At 44.4% G+C, this 19,455-nt stretch overlaps 1 protein-coding gene across 1 annotated transcript in view; it reads left to right on the top strand.

Annotated features, from left to right (window-relative positions):
- The window catches only part of DGKG (diacylglycerol kinase gamma), a 147,584-nt gene that overhangs the window by 112,829 nt on the left and 15,300 nt on the right, over positions 1 to 19,455 (top strand). Inside the window, exon 21 of the mRNA XM_045539865.1 lies at positions 173 to 350. Coding sequence (XP_045395821.1) covers positions 173 to 350 — 178 coding nt within the window. The remainder of the gene's footprint in view (positions 1 to 172; positions 351 to 19,455) is intronic.

The raw sequence follows: 19,455 nt of genomic DNA, 5'->3' as shown, positions 1-19,455 counted from the left end.
TTCAGCTTATGACAGTGTGGCAGGGTGGAGGTTGAGAACTTGTCATGTCCTTTAAGAGAGCCCCCACCACACACACGTGCACACACACACACACACACACACACACACACAGCACCTTGGGTTATGATAGACTGAGGACACTAACAGATGGCCCTTTCTCTCTGTCCCCCAGTGTGATGGGGTTGAGGTGGACCTGAGCAACATCTTCCTGGAAGGCATTGCCATTCTCAACATTCCCAGCATGTATGGAGGCACCAATCTCTGGGGAGAAACCAAGAAGAACCGGGCTGTAATCCAGGAAAGCAGAAAGGGCATCACTGACCCCAAGGAACTAAAATTCTGCGTCCAAGGTAAGCCAAGCAGTGCCCAGTGGTAGGGGCCTTTGGGTGGGTCTGTCAGCAAACTGTTTCAGGGACTACAGTGGGCTCCACAGGGACCTCCAGCCACCAAGGAACCCGTGCTCTGGGGAGATGCTGATTCATCATCCTTGATGTTGCAAAGGCTACAGCCTAATTAAGAAGACAAAATTCACAATTATAGGGTCCTAAATGATAGTCAGTAGTCAGAATTTGGAGTTCTATGAGATTAGGAGTCAAGTGCTACTCCTGTCAAGGTTACCAGTGTTTTCCAATAGCTAAATCCAATAACCAATTCTCAACCCTCATCTTGCTTCAGCTGTCAGTGGCATTTTGACCCAATTGATCACTCCCTCTTCCTGGAAACATTTGGTCCGCTTAGCTTCTAGGACTCACTCCTGGTTTTCCTCCTGCCTCACTGGTCACTCCTTCGCAGTCTCTTTTCTCTCTGACCTCTTGATGCTGGAAGGTCCTCCAGCAGGGTCCTTGGCCCTCCTCTCTTCTCTGTCTGTCCTCATTTCTTTGACAATCTCACCCAGTTGTAGGACTTTATTTAAATACTACATATGTGCTCATGATGCCTCAAGACCTATCTCCAGCTTTCCCTGAGCTCCAGGCCTGTGTGTCCAGCAGCCTGTACTGCACTTACTTCCCTCATATGTTTAGCAGACACCTCAAACTCAGCTGCCCAACACTGAGCTCCCGCTGTCCCTCCCTAAACCTCTCCACCACAGCCTTCTCCATCTCAGTTGACAATGCCAGACTTCCCGTCACTTGAGCCAGAACACTTGGCACCATGCTTGGTTCCTCTTTTTATCTCAAGCTCACATCCAGTCCATCAGAAAATGTTAGCTCTATCGTTAAAGGGTATCTAGGATCCAAGCACTTCTCACCACCTGCATTCCCACCAGCTCGTCTGAGCTGCCCTCCTCTGTTCCCTGTATTCCTGCACATCCCTCTTGCTGGATTCCCTGCTTCTACCCCTGCCCTGTAAAGTCTATTCTCACTAACACATCAGAGTACCCTGTGAAAATACGTCAGATTATGACAGCCTCCTCAAAATCCTACAGTGGCTCGGGGTAAAAGGCAAAGATCTTCATGCGGCCTGGAGAGCCCAGTCTGGTCTGGCCTCCCATGACCTCCCAGACCTCATTTTCTGCTCCTCTCCCCTGCACTCACTCTGCCTCCACTGTGCTGGCTCCTCTCGTGCAGCAGGCTGCTTCCGTGAACCGACTATTCTTTCTGTCTGGAACAACTGTGTAGTATGCCTTACAGGCCATCAGCTTGGCCTTCTGCTTTTAATCCCCCAGAATACAGAACACAGCTCTCTGGGAGTATCCTTAAAGCTACCTTCACTCAACCCCTTACCAGCCACTTCCACCAGTGATCCATGTGGGGACTCATTCAAAGCTCCAGGCAGCTGATTCCCCTGTGGACCGATGACCCTCACAGGTCCCCAACACACTGGTGAGCCGGGATGGGAGAGCCAAGTGCAAGAGCATTGGCACCAGCAGGCAAGGATCCGGGTTCCAGTCCAAGTGCTGCTACTCACCTATTTTTTTGGAGCCTCGATTTTCTTTGCCTCTCATGTAAAAGTTGTGATAGCTAGATAGATGATGTTGAATCAGATCATTGGTTCTTAAACCAGGTCTGCTTATTGAAAATGAAGATTCCTGGACACCAGCCCAGATCTACCTAATCAAAGTCTGGATTGGTTCCTGGGAATCTAAATTTGTAATGAGCTCCCCAGATGACTCTGATGGGCTGCCAGGTTTGAGAACCCCTGATGTAGATAAATGCCCACAGTCTCTTCCAGGCCTAGCATTCTGTGGACCATTCAGGCTGTTAGTGCTAAGGTTGGATACGATCCTACCAGTAGAAGGAGACAAAAGCTGGCTGACTGTCGGAGGCAAGGGTTACTTGCTTGTTTCATACCCGTCTATTAGAGAATCAGACTGTTAGATCCCAGGGCCAGGCCATCAAGAAACATCATCTCCATACCTCCATCCTTTAAGAGAGGACTCGGGAATATTTATTTCTCTGTTGTCCTCTTGAGTCCCCTTTCTTTCACACAGTAAACTTTTCAACATATAAATTATTAAACTGAATAATGTGTTCCTCCTTCCTCCCTAGGCAGGGGAAGTTGTGGGTGCTAGCAGAGGGTGGGGGAAGTATGGAAGGTTATATAAAGTTCCTGCAAATTTTCCCACCCTGGTGCTCCTACCTCAACCCCCACTCCAGCCTCCAGCCCTGTCAGAACAGAGAAGGGAATTAGCAGGGAAGGGAAGCCCTGCCCTGGGGCATGGGGAAGCTCTTGAAGAGATTATGTTCTGGTTAGGACTCAAGGACAACCTTTCTTTTTCCCTAAAATGTCTGACCTTCTTCTATCTTCCCCTTCTTCAAGCAAGAGTATAGCATCTGCTGATGCCTCTTGGCCATCATGTACAGGAACTCTCTTCCCCAAATCCCCCTCTCCACCCCCACAATGTGCTTTCAAAGCTAAAAAATGAAGCCACTTCCTGTTTTTTAGAGGAGGACATGAGCTGATGAGAGTGGAGGCCTAGGAGGGACCCTGGCTTCTGGCTTTGCAGAGACACCAGCACTGAGCTTTCTTCTTCAAAGGGCTGTGATCTTATGGAAGTTGAGTTGCTAATGGGAAAAGGTGAAGAGGCCACTGATTTTAGTGAAAAAGCATTAACCTGGGAGTCAGGAGATCTGAGTTCCAGTCCAGACTCTGCCTCTCACCAGTGTGTAACCTTGGACAAGTCCTTTCACCTTGGGTCTCAGCTTTCCTTATCTGTAAAATAAGCAAGTTTGACATTCCTTAAGGCTCCACAAAATTAAGGTGTAGTCAGACTTTGGTCTACATGGACTCCTTCTTGGACAGAATTATATGTAGATTTATTCCTTCTTTCAGTGTGTTTTGTCTCAGGATTTACAAGCTGGTGGCTGAAGAGGCAGGTTTTCTCTCTGCAGGTTCCTTATTTGTTGGGATTGTTTACTCCTTGGTGGTTTCATTGGGATTGAAGGAGACAGAGAATTCAGGAGAAGGTAGCAGAAGAGAAGAGGTTATCATAGGAAATGCAACAGGAAATGACAAAGAAGGGGTTACTGTCAAATCCCTCTTGTCAAAAATTAGTCTTTCTTCTGGGAAAAATAATCCAAGTAAGAAGGTCATTCAAAATTAGCATGGAATCAGTTTTATAAGACATTAGCTTATGAGAAGACAATAAAAGTAATAAGGAGTCCCAGGAAAAGGACCAGGCTTGCAGTTAGATAACCTGGATTTAAATTTTGGCTTTATGCTTCCTAGTTTTACAAACCTTGGGCATAATATAATACCTCACTTGTTATGAAGATGATGGAAAGTGCCTGGAACATAGTATAAGCTCAAACTTAAACAAAAAAAAAAAAATTCCCCTCCCCTTTATTTCTGTTTTATGCTGGAACATGCGAGTTGATTTTTGATTTTGAAGTTTTTGTATTCAGCATTACTGTCTATCTGTACTACCTCTAAGAAAGAGCAGAGCTCCTGCCAAAATCCAGCCCAGCCTTTGTGGTAGCACGATAAATTTATACCACCAATTTTACCTACTGTTTCCTTTCCTAGACCTTTCAGATTCCAAGGATGGAGACGATATTAAGCATCTTTGTATCCCTGGTGCCTGGCCCCAAGTAGTTACTCAATAAAAAAGGTTATTGGATAAATGAGAAGCACATGGAATTGGTTACTTTTAGTTTTTTTTTTTTTGTTTTTTTTTTTTGAGACAGAGTCTCACTCTGTTGCCCGGGCTAGAGTGCCGTGGCATCAGCCTATCTCACAGCAACCTCAAACTCCTGGGCTCAGGCAATCCTCCTGCCTCAACCTCCCAAGTAGCTGGGACTACAGGCATGCGCCGCCATGCCCGGCTAATTTTTCTATATATATTTTTTTAGCTGTCGGTATAATTTCTTTCTATGTTTAGTAGAGATGGGGTCTCGCTCTTGCTCAGGCTGGTCTTGAACTCCTATACTTTTAGTTTTTGTAACAACAGTAAGAATAGTGAGAAATAGCCTCTTGTATTTATATTTCATTTTGGCTTGCAAATAATTTTGCATGTATTAACTTAATGTCATCCTGACCAGAAACCCATGAGCAAGGTTATACCCAGGACCCTCTGTAACACTATTTCACAGTTGGGGAAAATCAGAGGCCCAGAAAAGAGGTAGGGCTTATACAACTGATGTCCAGTTGTGGCAACAGAACCAAGACTCAAGCCCATGAGTCCTAGCCTAGTCCCATGTGGCTAGTGTCCAACTAGAAAATTTGTTAGCTCTCTGCCAAAGACAAAATAAATAAATAAATAAAGAGAAAAAAGAATGTAAATTTGTTAGAGAGCCTACTGTGCATATTGCACAAGCTAGGCACTTAGAAAAGAGAAAGCACTTAGATCCAGTCCAAGGACAGACTCACATCTACCTACCTGTTGAAATTCTCCTCCTCCTGCAATGGCTACCTAATGGCAATCTCCTTTGTGGAGCTTTTGTGGCCCCCGTAGAAGTGAGCCTGGCCTCTAAATTCCTACAGTACTTAATTTTTATTATTTTTAATTATCATGGCTACGTAATAGTTGTATATCTTTATAGGGAACATGTGTTGTTTTGATACAGGCATAAAATGTGAATTAATCAAGTCAGGGTAATTGGGGAATCCAACACCTCAGGCATTTAATATTTCTTTGTGTTAGGAACATTCCAATTCCACTCTTTAAGTTAAAGTATACCCTAACTTATTGTTGATTATAGTCACTTTGTTGTGCTATCAAATATTATTCATTCTATCTAACTCTCTAATTGTATTTTCTCACCCATTAACCATCCCCACTTAATCCCTCCCCTCACACTACCCTTCCCAGCCTCTGGTAATCATTGTTCCACTCTTTGTCTCCATGAGATCAATTGTTTTTAATATTTATCTCCCACATATGAGTGAGAAAATGTGAGATTTGTCTTTCTGTGCTTGGCTTATTTCACTCAACATAATGTTTCTAGTTCCATCCATGTTGTTGCAAATGGCAGGATTTTATTTTTTGTGGCCATATAATATTCCATTATGTATATGTACCACAATTTCTTCATCCATTCATCGTTGGTAGATGCTCATGTTGATTCCAAATCTTGGCTATTGTGAATAGTGCTGCAATAAACATGGGAATGCAGATATCTTTTCAATATATTGAATTCCTATTCTTTGGATATATACCCAGCTGTGGGATTGCTAGGTCATATGGTAGTTCTACTTTTAGCTTTTTGAGGAACCTCCAAACTGTTTTCCATAGTGATTACACTAATTTACATTCCCACCAGCAGTGTACGAGGGTTTCCCTTTTTCACATCCTTGCCAGCATTAGTTATTGCTTGTCTTTGTGATAAAAGCCATTTTAACCGGGGTGAGGTGATATCTCATTGTAGTTTTGATTTGCATTTCTCTGATGACTAATGATGTTGAGCATTTTTTTCATATATCCGTTGGTCATTTGTATGTCTTCTTTTGAGAAATATCTATTCATATCCTTTGCTCATTTTTAATTGGATTATTTGATTTTTTTCTTTCTAGTTATTAATCCCTTGTCAGATAGGTAGTTTGGAAATATTTTCTCCCATTCTGTGGGTTGTCTCTTCACTTTGTTAACTGTTTCTTTGCTGTGTAGAAGCTTTTTAGCTTGATGTGATCCCAATTGTCCAATTTCGTTTGGGTTGCCTGTGCTTTAGGGGTAGTACTCAAGAAGTCCTTGCCCAGACCAATGTCCTGAAGTGTTTCCCCAAGGTTTTCTTTTATAGTCGTTTCATAATTTCAGGACTTAGATTTAAGGCTTTAATCCATTTTGATTTGATTTTTGTATATGGCAAGAGATAAGGGTCGAGGTTCATTCTTCTGCACATGGGTACCCAGTTTTTCCAACACCATTTATTGAAGAGGCTGTCCTTTCCCCAATGTATGTTCTTGGCACCTCTGTCAAAAATAAGATCATCATAGATGTGTGGATTTATTTCTGGGTTCTCTATTCTGTTCCATTGGCCTAAGTGTCTGTTTTTATGCCAGTACCATGCTGTTTTGGTTACTGCAGCTCTGTAGTATAATCTGAATATGATTCCTCCATTTTTGTTCTTTTTGCTCAGGATGCTTTGGTTATTCTGGGTCTTCTGTGGTTGTATATAAATTTTGGGATTGTTTTCTATTTCTGTGAAGAATACCATTGGTATTTTGATGGGAATTGCATTGAATCTGTAGATTGCTTTGGGTAGTATGAACATTTTAACAATATTTATTCTTCCAATCCATGAACATAGAATAGCTTTCCGTTTTTTTGTGTCCTCTTCAACTTCTTTCATCAATGTTTTATAGTCTTCACTGTAGAGATCTTTCACTTCTTTGCTTAAGTTTATTCCTAGGTATTTTATTTTATTTGTAGTTATTGTAAATATGATTACTTTCTTGTTTTCTTTTTCAGATTGTTTACTATTGGTATATAGAAACACTACTGATTTTTGTATGTTGATTTGTGTCCTACAATGTTACTGAATTTGTTTATCAGTTCTAATAGTTTTTAGGTGGAGCCTTTAGGTTTCTCTAGATATAAGGACATATAATCTGCAAACCAGTATCGTTTGACTTCTTCCTTTCCAATTTGGATGCCCTTTATTTCTTTCTCTTCTCTGATTGCTCTAGCTGGAACTTCCAGTAACACATTGAATAACATTAGTGAAAGTGGGGATCTTTGTCTTGTTCCAGATCTTAGAGAAAAGGCTTTCAGTTTTTCCCCAATCAGTATGATACTAGCTGTGGATCTGTCATACACGGCTTTTATCATGTTGAGGTAGGTTCCTTCTATACCCAGTTTTTTGAGAGTTTTTATCATGAAGGGATATTGAATTTTATTGACTGCTCTTCACCATCAATTGAAATGATCATATGGTTTTTGTCCTTTGTTCTGTTGATATGATGTATCACATTGATTGACTTGTGTATATTGAACCATCCTTGCATCATCCCTGGGATGAATCCCACTTGATCAAGATGAATAAATAATTTTTTTAACATGCTGTTGAACTTGGTTTGGTAGTATTTTGTTGAGGATTTTTGCATCTATGTCCATTGGAGATATTGACCTATAGTTTTCTTTGTTGTTGTTGCTGTTGTGTCTTTGTCTGGTTTTGGTATCAGGGTGATACTAGCCTCATAGAAAGAGTTTGGGGGTATTTCTTCCTCCTTGATTTTTTTGAATAGTTTGAGTAGGATTGGTATTAGTTCTTCTTTAAATATTTGGTATTAATAGAATTCAGCAGTAAAGCCATTGAGTCCTGGGCTTTTCTCTGATGGAAGACTATTTTCTTACTGCTTCTATCTTGTTATTTGTTATTGGTTTATTCAGGTTTTGGATTTCTTCCTAGTTCAATCTTGGTAGATTGAATGTGTCTAGGAATTTACCCATTTCTTCTAGGTTTTTCAATTTATTGGCATATAGTTGCTCATAATAGTCTCTAATGATCCTTTGGATCTCTGCAGTATCAGTTGTAATATCTCCTTTTTCATCTCTGATTTTGTTTATTTGAGTCTTCTCTCTTCTTTTCTTAGATAGTCTTACTAAAGGTGTTTCTATTTTGTTTATCTTTTTAAAAAACCAACTTTTTGTTTTGCTGATCTTTTGTATTTTTTGTTTCAATTTCATTTATTTCTGCTCTGATCTATATTATTTCTCTTCTTCTACTAATTTTGGGTTTGGTTTGCTCTTGTTTTTCTAGTTCTTTGAGATGTATCATTAGGTTGTTTATTTGAAGCTTTTCTATTTTTTTGATGTAGGCATTAATTGCTATAAACTTTCGTCTTATTACTGCTTTTGCTGTATCCCATAGGTTTTGATATGTTGTATTTTCATTTTCATTTGCTGGCACAGCCATCTGTCGGATTCAAACTCTCAGGTGAGGAACTAGAGAGACACCAAAATAATTGTGACCATAAGAGTTCATTGTTTCTTGTGGATTTCTTTTCATTTTTATGAAGCCATAACATAACATGGCCTTGTGGGTTCAAAAGCTGTCCAGGGCCATAGGATCCCAATTTTCCCATTCAGTTGGAGAGCTGACAGTCATAGGGAGCAATAATCAGCCATTACATTTTCAGGTTGAAAGAAAATAAAAGTGATTCTAAAGATTGTGCACTTAACAGAGGTCTCTCTACCCAAGGTCTCTCCTGTGAGCTGGGATGAGCAAGGCCACTAAAGAGCCCCAGGGGTACTAGGAGTGTGCACTGGGACTCCCCTCAGTGCTGGGAAGTAACCATGGCAACATACATGTCATTCCTGTTAAACGTTTCCAGGCCCACAGAGAGACTTTGCTTTGCTTCTCATAGGAAATCATAGCTTTCTTACTCAGTCCTTCAAGCAGTCCACAGTGGAATCAACTTGTCCCAAACTAGTCATTATCTCCCTTCTCTTTACACATCCTCCCCCTCCTGAAACCACTGCCTCCCCCATCCCATGTTCCCTGCCTTGTTAATGTCTCACCTGTTGCCTAAACTAGAGACCCAGAGTCCTACATTTCTCCTCACAGCTGGATCACAGAATTCTCATATAATTATTTATTTGCATGCTGTCTCTCCCACCAGACTGTGAGCTCCTCGGGGAGCCCCAGATGTCAAAGTCCTTTCTATATCCCTGTGCCTGCCACGGTCTCTGAGACCTCAAAAGGGCTTATTAATATTGGTTGACCAAATGCACCCAGAGTCAGAGGCACATGGAGTGGTGAATTAGGGAATTGTTTCTGAATTGGTCTCTCAGCAAAATGGGATTTGTGTGAGTGATGCTGGCATGCAGTTTTCCAGGGCCCCTCTGCCAGCACCAGCCTGTGTTGCAGCTCAGGAGGTCTGCCTCCAGCCCTCACTCTCCCCTCCTCTCAGGCTCCTTTCTATTCCCAGCTGACTCTGGGTCAGGAAGTAGCTGTGATCTGTTTCCACAGGCCTCTCATGGCATCTGGCAGGATCTCCCTTGCTGGACTCTGCAGGGTTGGGCCAGGTATGTTTTTGTAGCTTCCAAACGAAGGCCATACAATGTGGTTCTCAGATGCCAGTTTCTTTAGAAGCTATGATGTTTTCTATGTAGTATTGAAATCCCAGAATCATAGATCACCTAGAAATTTAGAGCCCATTTTGTCCCCCAGATAAGACAGTGAGAAGCAGCAACGTGAAGTAGCTTGCCCTTGGCCAAACCCAGACTGAAATACAGGTCTTTTAGCTCACAAAGACCAGTCCTCAGTCCTCTAGAGTAGGCGTCATCTGGCTTTTTCTGTAAAGGGCCACATAGTAACTATTAAAATAATCAGGCTTTGTGCACCATACAGTCTCTGGTGCAACTACTCAACTCTGTGCACTTAGCATGAAAGCAACCACAGACAATATGTAAACGAATGGGCATGGCTGTGTTCCAATAAAACTTTATTTACAAAAGCAGGCTGGATTTGGCCGTCAAGCCATGGTTGGCTAATCCCTGCACTAGAACCTCCTGGTCCATGACCAGGATTGCTGGCATCGCCTGTATGTGTGTCAGAAATACAGATTCTCAAGCCTCATGCCAGACCGGCTGAAGCAGAATCTGCATTTCAACAGAATCCCCTGGTGATCACATGTACATGGAAGTTTGAGAAGCACTGCACCAGTGAGCTTGGCCGTTCCACCAGAGAGTGCCAAGAAGAAATTTTATAGAGAGGCCCAGGGAGGTTAACTGACCTATCCGAGGTCACACTAATTGATGGATCTGGGACTGGAGCCCAAGCCCTAGGATTCCAAACACAGAATTCTTCCTATGTACATCAGAGTACCCACCCCAACCCTACCCTAGTCTCCCCATTTCTGGCTGGTCCTGATCCAACTCAAATTTACTGGAAATTCAGGTGAAGCAATCGTTCATTCTTCCTGGGCTGGCTTCTGAATGCAAAGGACTCAGACTCCAACTATGTCTCCTCCTCTCTCCCACTCCCTTCTCCAAGACCCCAGAGGGACTGGTGAGGTGGAAATGTGCCTCAGGAGGCCTCAGCATCTGCAGAGGAAAAACTTGCTCACACAGGTGCAAGCTGGAGTTGAACTCTAACTTAATTCCTGCCTCAGGAGGTTTGCTGCTCAAAATAGAATCACAGAGCCAAGGAATCTTTCACTTTCACATGCAGAAGAAACTTTCAGAACTAGGCTCTTTGGGCAGGGCTAGACACCTTAGTTTTTCCCTCTTCTACTTGCCCCATCTTGGCCCTCAAACCAGTGCCTGTTCCCCCTTAGCAGCTCTTAGGCCATTTAATATCCGGCACTTCCTGAGACCCATCCCACAGCAAAACTCCACACTGGCCGGCCATATGCTTTGCACAGCCTAAACGCTGTTGGTCTCCTTGGTCTGTTTTTATTTTGTGCGAGAAGTGCTTGTCTTAGTTAGTTCAGGTGCTGTAACAGAACAGCATAGATTAGGTGTCTTAGACAACAGAAATTTATTTCTCATAGTTCTGGAGACTGAGAAGTCCAAGATCCAGGTGCTGGCAGATTTGGTTCCTGATGAGGGTCCTCGTCCTGGTTTGCAGATGGACACTTCTTGCTGTATCTTCACATGGAGAGATCATCTCTCTCATAGCTCGTCTTATAGGGGCACTTAATCCCACTCATGAAGGCTCCCCTCTCATGACCTAATCACCTCCCAAAGACCCCACCTCCAGTGCCATCACATTAAGGATTAGGATTTTAATATACGAATGGGGGGGGGGGCACAAACATGCAGTCCATAGCAGTGGTTAATCTTTTTAACCAATCAACATACAAGTGCTGGACTATTATTTATCGAATACCTACTTATGAGACAAAGTGATTGGGTCAAAATTGCATAGAGAACACACGATAAAGCCTGGACTCAAACCTGCCTTCAGGCACCTAAGGTGCTCCAGGAGCTGCAGAGGATGTGACAAGAATACGGTGTGGTCCAGGCCTCAAGTAGTTCACAATCACTTATCCATATATAAGAGAACAATCTACTTATCCGCATTTTTATAGAACAATTGTGTTAGTACTGACATAACAGGCAAGCACCATGGAGTATCTGAAGAACGTGGGAGGCAAGAGGGTGCCTCCTTCAGAACTTGATCCCCAGCTGCCCAGGCACCTAGTAGGTGATCAACAAATATTTGGTGAATGAACGAATGAATGCACAAGGTAGAATGTGTGTGTGCTATTACTTGGAGCTGGAAAGGATTTGAAAAGACAGGGGATGAGATGAGGGGAACACGGCTGGGCACTAGCACACAGAAGTAGCAAAAGCAAAGATGGAGAATCTTGAGTAATGTGTCCTGGAGCTTGTACATGATCTTTTGAGTAATAGAAGAGATGACGGTTTTTAAGCCAGGAGCAATAGGATCTGAGAGGCCTATGCAGTTTGGATTAGAAGGGAAAGAAACCGGCAGCAAGGAGATCAATGAGGAGGCTAACACAGAATGCAAGCTTGCAACTCTAAGGCCTCAGATTGGGAGTCAGTAGCCCAAAGAATGGACAGAAGCCAACAGGAAGTGGGGGACAGACAAAGAGGACACTGCCACATGGGTGATTCCTTCCTCCCCACAAACCACGCGGCAGGACCCTGCTCCTTCTCGCCACAAGCCCAGCCTTCTCCTGCCTCCGCACCCAAACCTCTCCCCATCACCAGGGGCTTCTGTTAGAAGAATGGATGTCACAGACCTATGTCACTTTTCACTTCCATCATGCTGCCAGCACCCATCCCTGCCCATCTTCAAGTCAATTCATCCAACATTTGTCATGCACCCACTTGAATTTAGCACTAGATGCTAGAAATAGTTTACATTCATCGTCTCATTTCAATCCCCTACAGTTTTCTGAGAAACACTTTATAGATTATAAAAATGAGGCCCAGTGAGATAATTGCCCTATCCAAGGCTACCTGGTGGATCTGGGACTAGAGCCCAAATCCTAGAATTCCACACACAGAATTCTTTCCACACACACCCCAACACCCTGCCCCACCACTCCATTTCAGACAAATCCTGACCTAACAACCAGAAAAAGTCGTTCCCTGTCACGACCCTCCTTAACGTTGCCTTTCTGGGGTGGGTGGGTACTATACACATCCGTTGAGCGGTGATTCTTTTGTTCCATGTAGATCTCTGCAGTGTACCTCGTATATGTCATGCCTGAGAATCGGGATTGAATTAAGCTGGAAAATCTTACCATTAATTGATTTATTTTATTATATACACTGTACTGGAATTGAAGCTTCTTGAGCTCAGTGGGTAAAGTAATGCCAGATAATACACCAGTATTTTACCTTCAAACCAAAGAACTCAGCACTCCATTTAATAAGATCATGCAGCCGAGAAGCCTTCCCCAAGAGGACCTGACAAGAAGCTCACCCACTCCAAGCTCACCTCCTTGCCTTCAGAGCCCCTATCACCCCTGGGTATTTTGTCTCTGCCTTGAGTCATTTAATCTGTGTTTATTTTGTGAGTCAGACAGACCTTGGTTTGAATTCCTGCTTTACCACATGCCAGCTGTGTTCTATTAGGCAAGTTTCTTAACCTCTCTGAGCCTCACAGTTTTTTGTTTTTTTTTTATTCTGGGATAGTAGTTTCTATGTTTTTATGTTGGGATAGTAGTTTATAACAGAGTTACCACAAGAATTGAAAGAAAAAACTTTGTAAAGCTCTAGGCCTTGCCTAGGGTCTATGCCCAGCAATGGTCCTCACTGGAACTACCAGATCATTCTCACCCTTGTTTCTCTTAGAGGCATGATGATGTCAGACCTTCACTTTCTACCGCACGACCCTGGCGACACACTGCCTCTCCCCCTGAAGCCCACCTCCCCCAGTGCACAGCGCCGTCGTCAGAGCCCTGGCTAACCCTAGGAGATATCACCACACAGAATGGGCAGCACCCTTTTCCCGCCCTGCCCACCACACAAGCAGGCTTTCAGGAACCAACAACAATGGCCACTGTGTGCCTGCATTGCTCGCTCTCCTGCCTCAGCGTAGGGTTGCACTGAGCGCTCTGTCTTCCCCGCAGTGTGAGGACAGGTGAGGTGGCTGCCAGTCTGCCCCTGATCCAGACAGCCAGGAAATCCAGCCTCCATCTGGGTTGGAAGAGCTCAGATAGACCTTAGGGAGAGGATGCCTCCATCCCTAATCAGGGGAAACTGAGGCCCTGAGGAGGGAGGTGATTTGCCCAAGGTCACACAACTAGGCAGAGCCAGAACAGACACCGAAATTGCAGCGCCTGCTGCTGGGCCAACACACTCCCTCCCCTCAGGCCTGCAGTCTCTCTCTGCCTCAGAAAGCAGTGGCTCTTGGCCGCATCTCCTTCCGTCCCTCCACAAAAGGATCACCCAGAGTCAAAGGCCACTCCATGCCCTCCGGCCACTCTTAATGCCTTGATGGGCCCTTTAGACCCTGAGAGTAGAAGAAACCTGAGAGCCAGTGTATGGCACATGCAGGGCATGGCACAAAAGACAGGCGTACCCAGCTGGACCAGGAGTGTCAAACCCATGCCTTAAAGATCTCCAGAGCCTGCTCTTCTCCCTCCTTGCTCAACCCAGAACAAGAGAAGGCACCCTGGACCATGGTGGGATTCTCTCCTCCCTCCCTCCTTCCTTCCCTCCTTCTCTCTCTCTCTCTCTCTCTCTCTCTCTCTCTCTCTCTCTCACACACACACACACACGCGCACACACACACACACACACACACACAGAGAAAGAGCTACAAGGAAAAGAAAAGAACTCCTTTTTAAATAAAAGGCTGAGATTCCTCTGTCTTCTATAGTTAAAAAAAAATAGAAATAAAGATGCTTCACCTGCCAGAGGGGCAGTCACCCTAAATCTCAAGGTCACAGTATCTCTGCCCTATACAGTCTCTGCTTTTCTCTTCCTCAGCACCCGCTCCATGCTCCCCATTCCCTCCTCCCCTCCCCCCTTCCACCCTCCCATCCTCTCCTCTTCCTCCACTACCTTCTCTGAGCTACATAATTACCATCTACAGAAGGCTATGACTTGCTGTGTAGCAAAGACAGAACTTCCCAAGGATATCCCTTTTTAAGGAAACAAAATCACAGTAACACCAGTGTTTCTTGAGGGCCTTCTGTGTGCTGCTCCCACCCGATCCCATCTGCACAGGGCACTTGACGGCGTCCCTTTCAAACCTCACAACAACCCTGCCAGTGAGCTATTATATCTGTGCTTTCAGATAAAAGACAGACTCAAAGAAGTTAAGAGCCTTCTCCCAAGTGACAAGTGAGTGGCTGAGAGTTAGACTGAAACAACCTGTTGCAGGGGTTCATTCTCTGTGCTGGGTTTATAGAAGCCCATGGAACGAGCCTTCCTGCCTGTTTGGTTTGCAGGCAAGGGGCCCTCTGCCCCTCTCCTCGTGACTAGGTCAGTTTCTCTAGGCAAAGCATTCGTCATAGATTATTGTTCAGGTTAGTTATGGTTGAGATACCTGTGGGCCCGGTGCCTTGAGAGGCCAGGTGGAAACATGAGGGGCGGGGATCCTGTCTGGCCAGTTAGCACCTTCCTTCCTTACTCACTCTTTTGTGCCTGGGGAACCCCAGAGCTCCCTCCCCTGCAGAAGATCAAGACAGTCTGTTGGGATTCTTTCCATTTCCCCACCCCCAGGCCTTTTTCAGGCTGCAGTGCCTCTGAGCTGTGCTTTGAAGCTCTTTAGCCAGGAGCAGTGTTTCATCTGTGCAGACAGGTCCCAGTGGGAAGCTTAGATGAGCTGATCAGTGCTGGGCTTTGCTAGGCTTTGGGTGCCTGAGCAGCCAAGGGCACATGGCTCATCTCCATGGAAATCTGGGGCCAGGAGAGGAGCTTGAGGAGATGCCTGCCGCAGCCTTGACAGGTCAAGTCTGCAGAGAGGCCAGCCAGCTACGACACATCTGTGCAGGCTGGGGGGACTGAACCTGGCCCCACTGTAGAGCAGAGTTGGGCTTGTGTCCTTTCTTTCTGAGAAGGGTGAGAAGGTCCCACATACCCCCAGCACATGGCAGCTTCTCAGGAGCACAATGATAAGGGACATTGCTGTTTATGGAACACCTTCATATTCTTTATCTCTTTTGTTCTCAAAATAACCCAGTGAAGTAGATTTTATTATTATCCCTGTTATGGACTGAACTCCTCACCCCACCAATTTCATATACTGAAGCCCTAACCCCAGAACCTTAGAGTGTGACTATAGTTAGAGCCTTTAAATAGGTAATTAAGTTAAAATCAGGCTGTTGGGGTGGGCCCTAATCCAATCTGACTGGTGTCCTTTTTAGAAGAGGAGACTTGGACACACAAAGAGAGACAGAGAGAGACACCAGGGGTGCACAGCACAGAGGGCAACCATGTGAAGAGGCAGCAAGAGGGCGGCCGTCTGCCGGCCAGGGAGAGAGGCCTCAGAGGAGACCAACCCTGCTGGCACGTTCATCTTGGGCTTCCAGCTTCCAGAACTGTTAGAAAATAGATACCTGTTGTTTAAGCCCCCCAGCCAGTGGTAGTTTGTTATGGCAGCCTGAGCAGACTAATACAGCCCCTATTTCAGAAATATGAAAACAGACTCAGAGGGAACAAATGACCTACCCTAAATGACACCACAATTAAGCTGTTAGCCCCATGTTTAAGGACTGAGTGAAGAGCTCCCCAGCTTTTTCCTTTACATTTGTGACTCCAATTTGTCTACCAGAGGCCATTTATTTAGTGACAGATTCCCATTTGCACTTGTAATCAAGAAGATGCATACCCCTGCTGGTAAGATCACAAGATCAACATTAGCTAACTAGTGTTATCCACCGGACTCATAGGATTCCAGCCCAAAGCAATCACAACTAACATCTTAGTTTGCCTGTGCTGCTGTAACCCTGCCAAAGGGATAGTGCCCACAGGTTTCACTGCAGTACGCAGATACTCTAAGGTATGGGGCAGGCCTCCTTGCCACTCTGGTGGTATGGTTTAGAAACTCTCTTAGTTCCGTCATGTAGTCAGGGACTCAGCACCTCCATTTAGGGTTGCTTGATTCCCCAGGCTGGTCCGTTGCAGCTCCCAGACCTGAACCACCCTGGTGTGCTGATGGAAGGGGAAGTGGAGGGGAGTGGGATTGAGGGTAGCAAGACATCCTCTTAGACTAAGGATATCCCGCACCTCCCAAAGGCACTGCAAAAGAAGAGCTCAAATCAGGACACCCAGAGTTTCCCTTGTATCTTAAATGATTGAATTTTCATTAATCTGCACCAGCAACCAGGATGAGAATGGGCAAAAAAGAGACACATTAAGGGAGATAGGTAAAAACCAGGCTGGGTCGTCATTGTCCACTATATGCGGGTTTAGTAAGCTAATTCATGGAAAGCCTGCGACCTAATTCAGCCTGGGCAAGTACAGTCGGATCCCTGTATCTGTGGGTTCTGCATCATGGATTCAACCAACTGCGGGTCAAAAATATTTTTTAAAAAATGGATGGTTGCAGCTCTACTGAACATGTACAGACTTTTTTCTTGTCATTATTCCCTAAACAACTGTTTACTGAGTATTTACATTGTATTAGGTATTATAAGTAATCTAAGGATTTAAAGTATACGGGAGGATGTATGTAGGTTATATGCAAATACTACACCATTTTACATAAGAGTCTTGAGCATCTGCGGGGGTCCTAAACCAATTTCCCGTGGATACTGAGGAGTGACTGTACTTATTATTAATCATTATCTTTTTCCTTCTTTGGACCAAACCTGTCAAAGTTGTTGACACTAAAGCATGTATCTTTTTCAATTTATTCAACAAACATTTATTGGGAACCTTCTATATACCAAAGGCTGGGCTAGTTCCTGGGGGTACAAAGATAAACAAAACAAGAACACAATCCTGCCTTCATCTCACAATGGAGTTGAGGGAGTGGTATGTACAGAGACAATTATCATTGGGTGAGATCCACTAACTGAGCACAAGAGAAGGAACAGGTGCCTAGGATAATCCCAGGAGGCTAAATAGGAGTTCTTCAAGCACAGGGATACTTGCACACCTGGCTAAGGAACTTGGGCACTGTTTTTTTTTTTTTGGCATCCAGAGTTCCCAAAGGGTCTAAAGGGAGAGTGGACAGGTCAGATGTACCTTTTAGGTACAAGTGAGCTGCCAGCCTTTACCCCTCAATGTTGAGCTCTGGCCCCTCCTCCAGACAGTGGGCAGGGCTAAGGAAATAAAATCCAAATGAGCTGTTGAAATAAAAGAAGGAGAAAAGGGAGCAGAATCAGGAAATAGATTAAAGGGGGAAAAAATGATAGAGTGGGATGCTTATTTAATCTAAAGCTCACTTGATTTCCAGTCTTTGCAAAGAGGTTAAAACTATGAAGAACACTGAATTTAAGAAAGTGCTTTCAGCCCTAATATTATGGTTTAGGGACTTGTGAAGGCAGATAGACCATTGGGAGTTGTCAGGGTGAGTGTGGAGAAAAAGAAAAGTGAAACAAATATATCCTGAGTGCCCACTGTGTGCCAACCACTTTAACATAAAGTCTGCCATTTTGAGGTCAATATTATTATTTCAAATTTTCAATTGAAAAAGCTGTAGATCAAAGCAGTCAGGAAGTAACTTGTTTATATTCTTCTTTGCTCCAACTTCTGCATATGTTTTGAGCAGTTTTATTGCCTAAGGCTTAAGTTTTCAAACTTAAGTATGCCTCAGAATCTTCCAGAGGGCTTGTTAGAACACAGACTGCTGGGCCCAACCCCCAGAGTGTCTAATTGAGTAGGTCTGGGGTGGGGCCCAAGAATTTGCATTTCTAACAAGTTCCCAGGTGGTGCTGAAGCTGCTGGCTGGAGACCCTGCTCTGAGAACCACCGGCCAATGGGATGATCCACCCAATAACCTGGCCCAGTGGTTCCCAGACTGTGCTGCATTTTGGAGTCTCCTGGGGATCTTTAAAAACAAATACTCATGCCTAGCTCCCGCCACCACACATTCTGATTTAACTGATATAGGGAAGACCTGGGCATAATTATTGCTCAAATCTCCCCAGTTAAATCTAACACTCAGCAAAGTTTAGGAACCACTGACCTAGCCTCATTTCTCCTTGACTGTAATCCCCATCGCCACCGTCCACTTTAGCTGCCCACCACTGGGACCACAGGAGGAACTTGTCATCGATTAGCAATGCTCACAGCGCCTCTTTCCAACCCTCTCTCCCACCGTTTCAGGACACCTGTTTCTAAAACTCATCGAGTCTCTTACTTGCCTTCTCCCTTTTCATCCAGTATTTCATCTCCTCTGTTCAACCTAGACCCTATGGTACAATAATTACTGCAGCCATCTCCTGCTCATGGCCAGTAGTATCAATCCCCTTGTTCTCTCTTTGACCGTATCTGTCTGGGAGAGTTTGAGAAGTATCTAAATCAAACTGCAGGCAACAGAAGTCCAGGGAAGCTTCTTAAAATTGATGGCCCTTCACCTGGATCTTGATGGCCAAGTGAAAGTGGGAGAGAGTATATGTAGAGTATATGTAAAAGCACAAAGTAGGGGAACAGTGGGGCTTACCTGGGGAGTGACATGCAGTGTATGTCTAGAGCAGGTACTTAGCCCTACATGGACAAGAAGTAAAACTGCAGGAGCAGCCCCTTAACACATGGGGATGGGCCTTAGGCACCAGACCAGGGAGATGTAGCATCATCTTTATAACTATGAAGAGCAGTGGATAGGTTTTTAACATGGCTTTTAAGTTATGACACTAATGCACACTTATAGGAAATAGGAAATGCCCAGAAAAGCAAAAAGAAGAAAATAACAATTACCTTTAATTTAATTACCCAGAACTCACCACTGTTAACATTTTCTATGCATAGTCTTACCTTGTTGAGAGCATGCTATATAAGTAAGTTTATATCCTGCCTTCACAATTAACATTATAACTGGTTGGGTGCAGTGACTCACACCTGTAATCCCAGGGCTTTGGGAGGCTGGGGTGGGGGCGGGGATCACTTGAGGCCAGGAGTTCAAGGCCAGCCTGGGCAACATTGTGAGATCCTGTCTCTACAAAAAATTTAAAAATTAGCCAGGCATGGTAGTACATGCC

This window comes from Lemur catta, chromosome 1, assembly GCF_020740605.2.
Source record: "Lemur catta isolate mLemCat1 chromosome 1, mLemCat1.pri, whole genome shotgun sequence".
In the NCBI taxonomy this organism is placed as follows: domain Eukaryota; kingdom Metazoa; phylum Chordata; class Mammalia; order Primates; family Lemuridae; genus Lemur; species Lemur catta.
The sequence above is the reverse complement of the archived record's forward strand: the minus strand, read 5'-3'. Positions and strand labels throughout refer to the sequence as shown.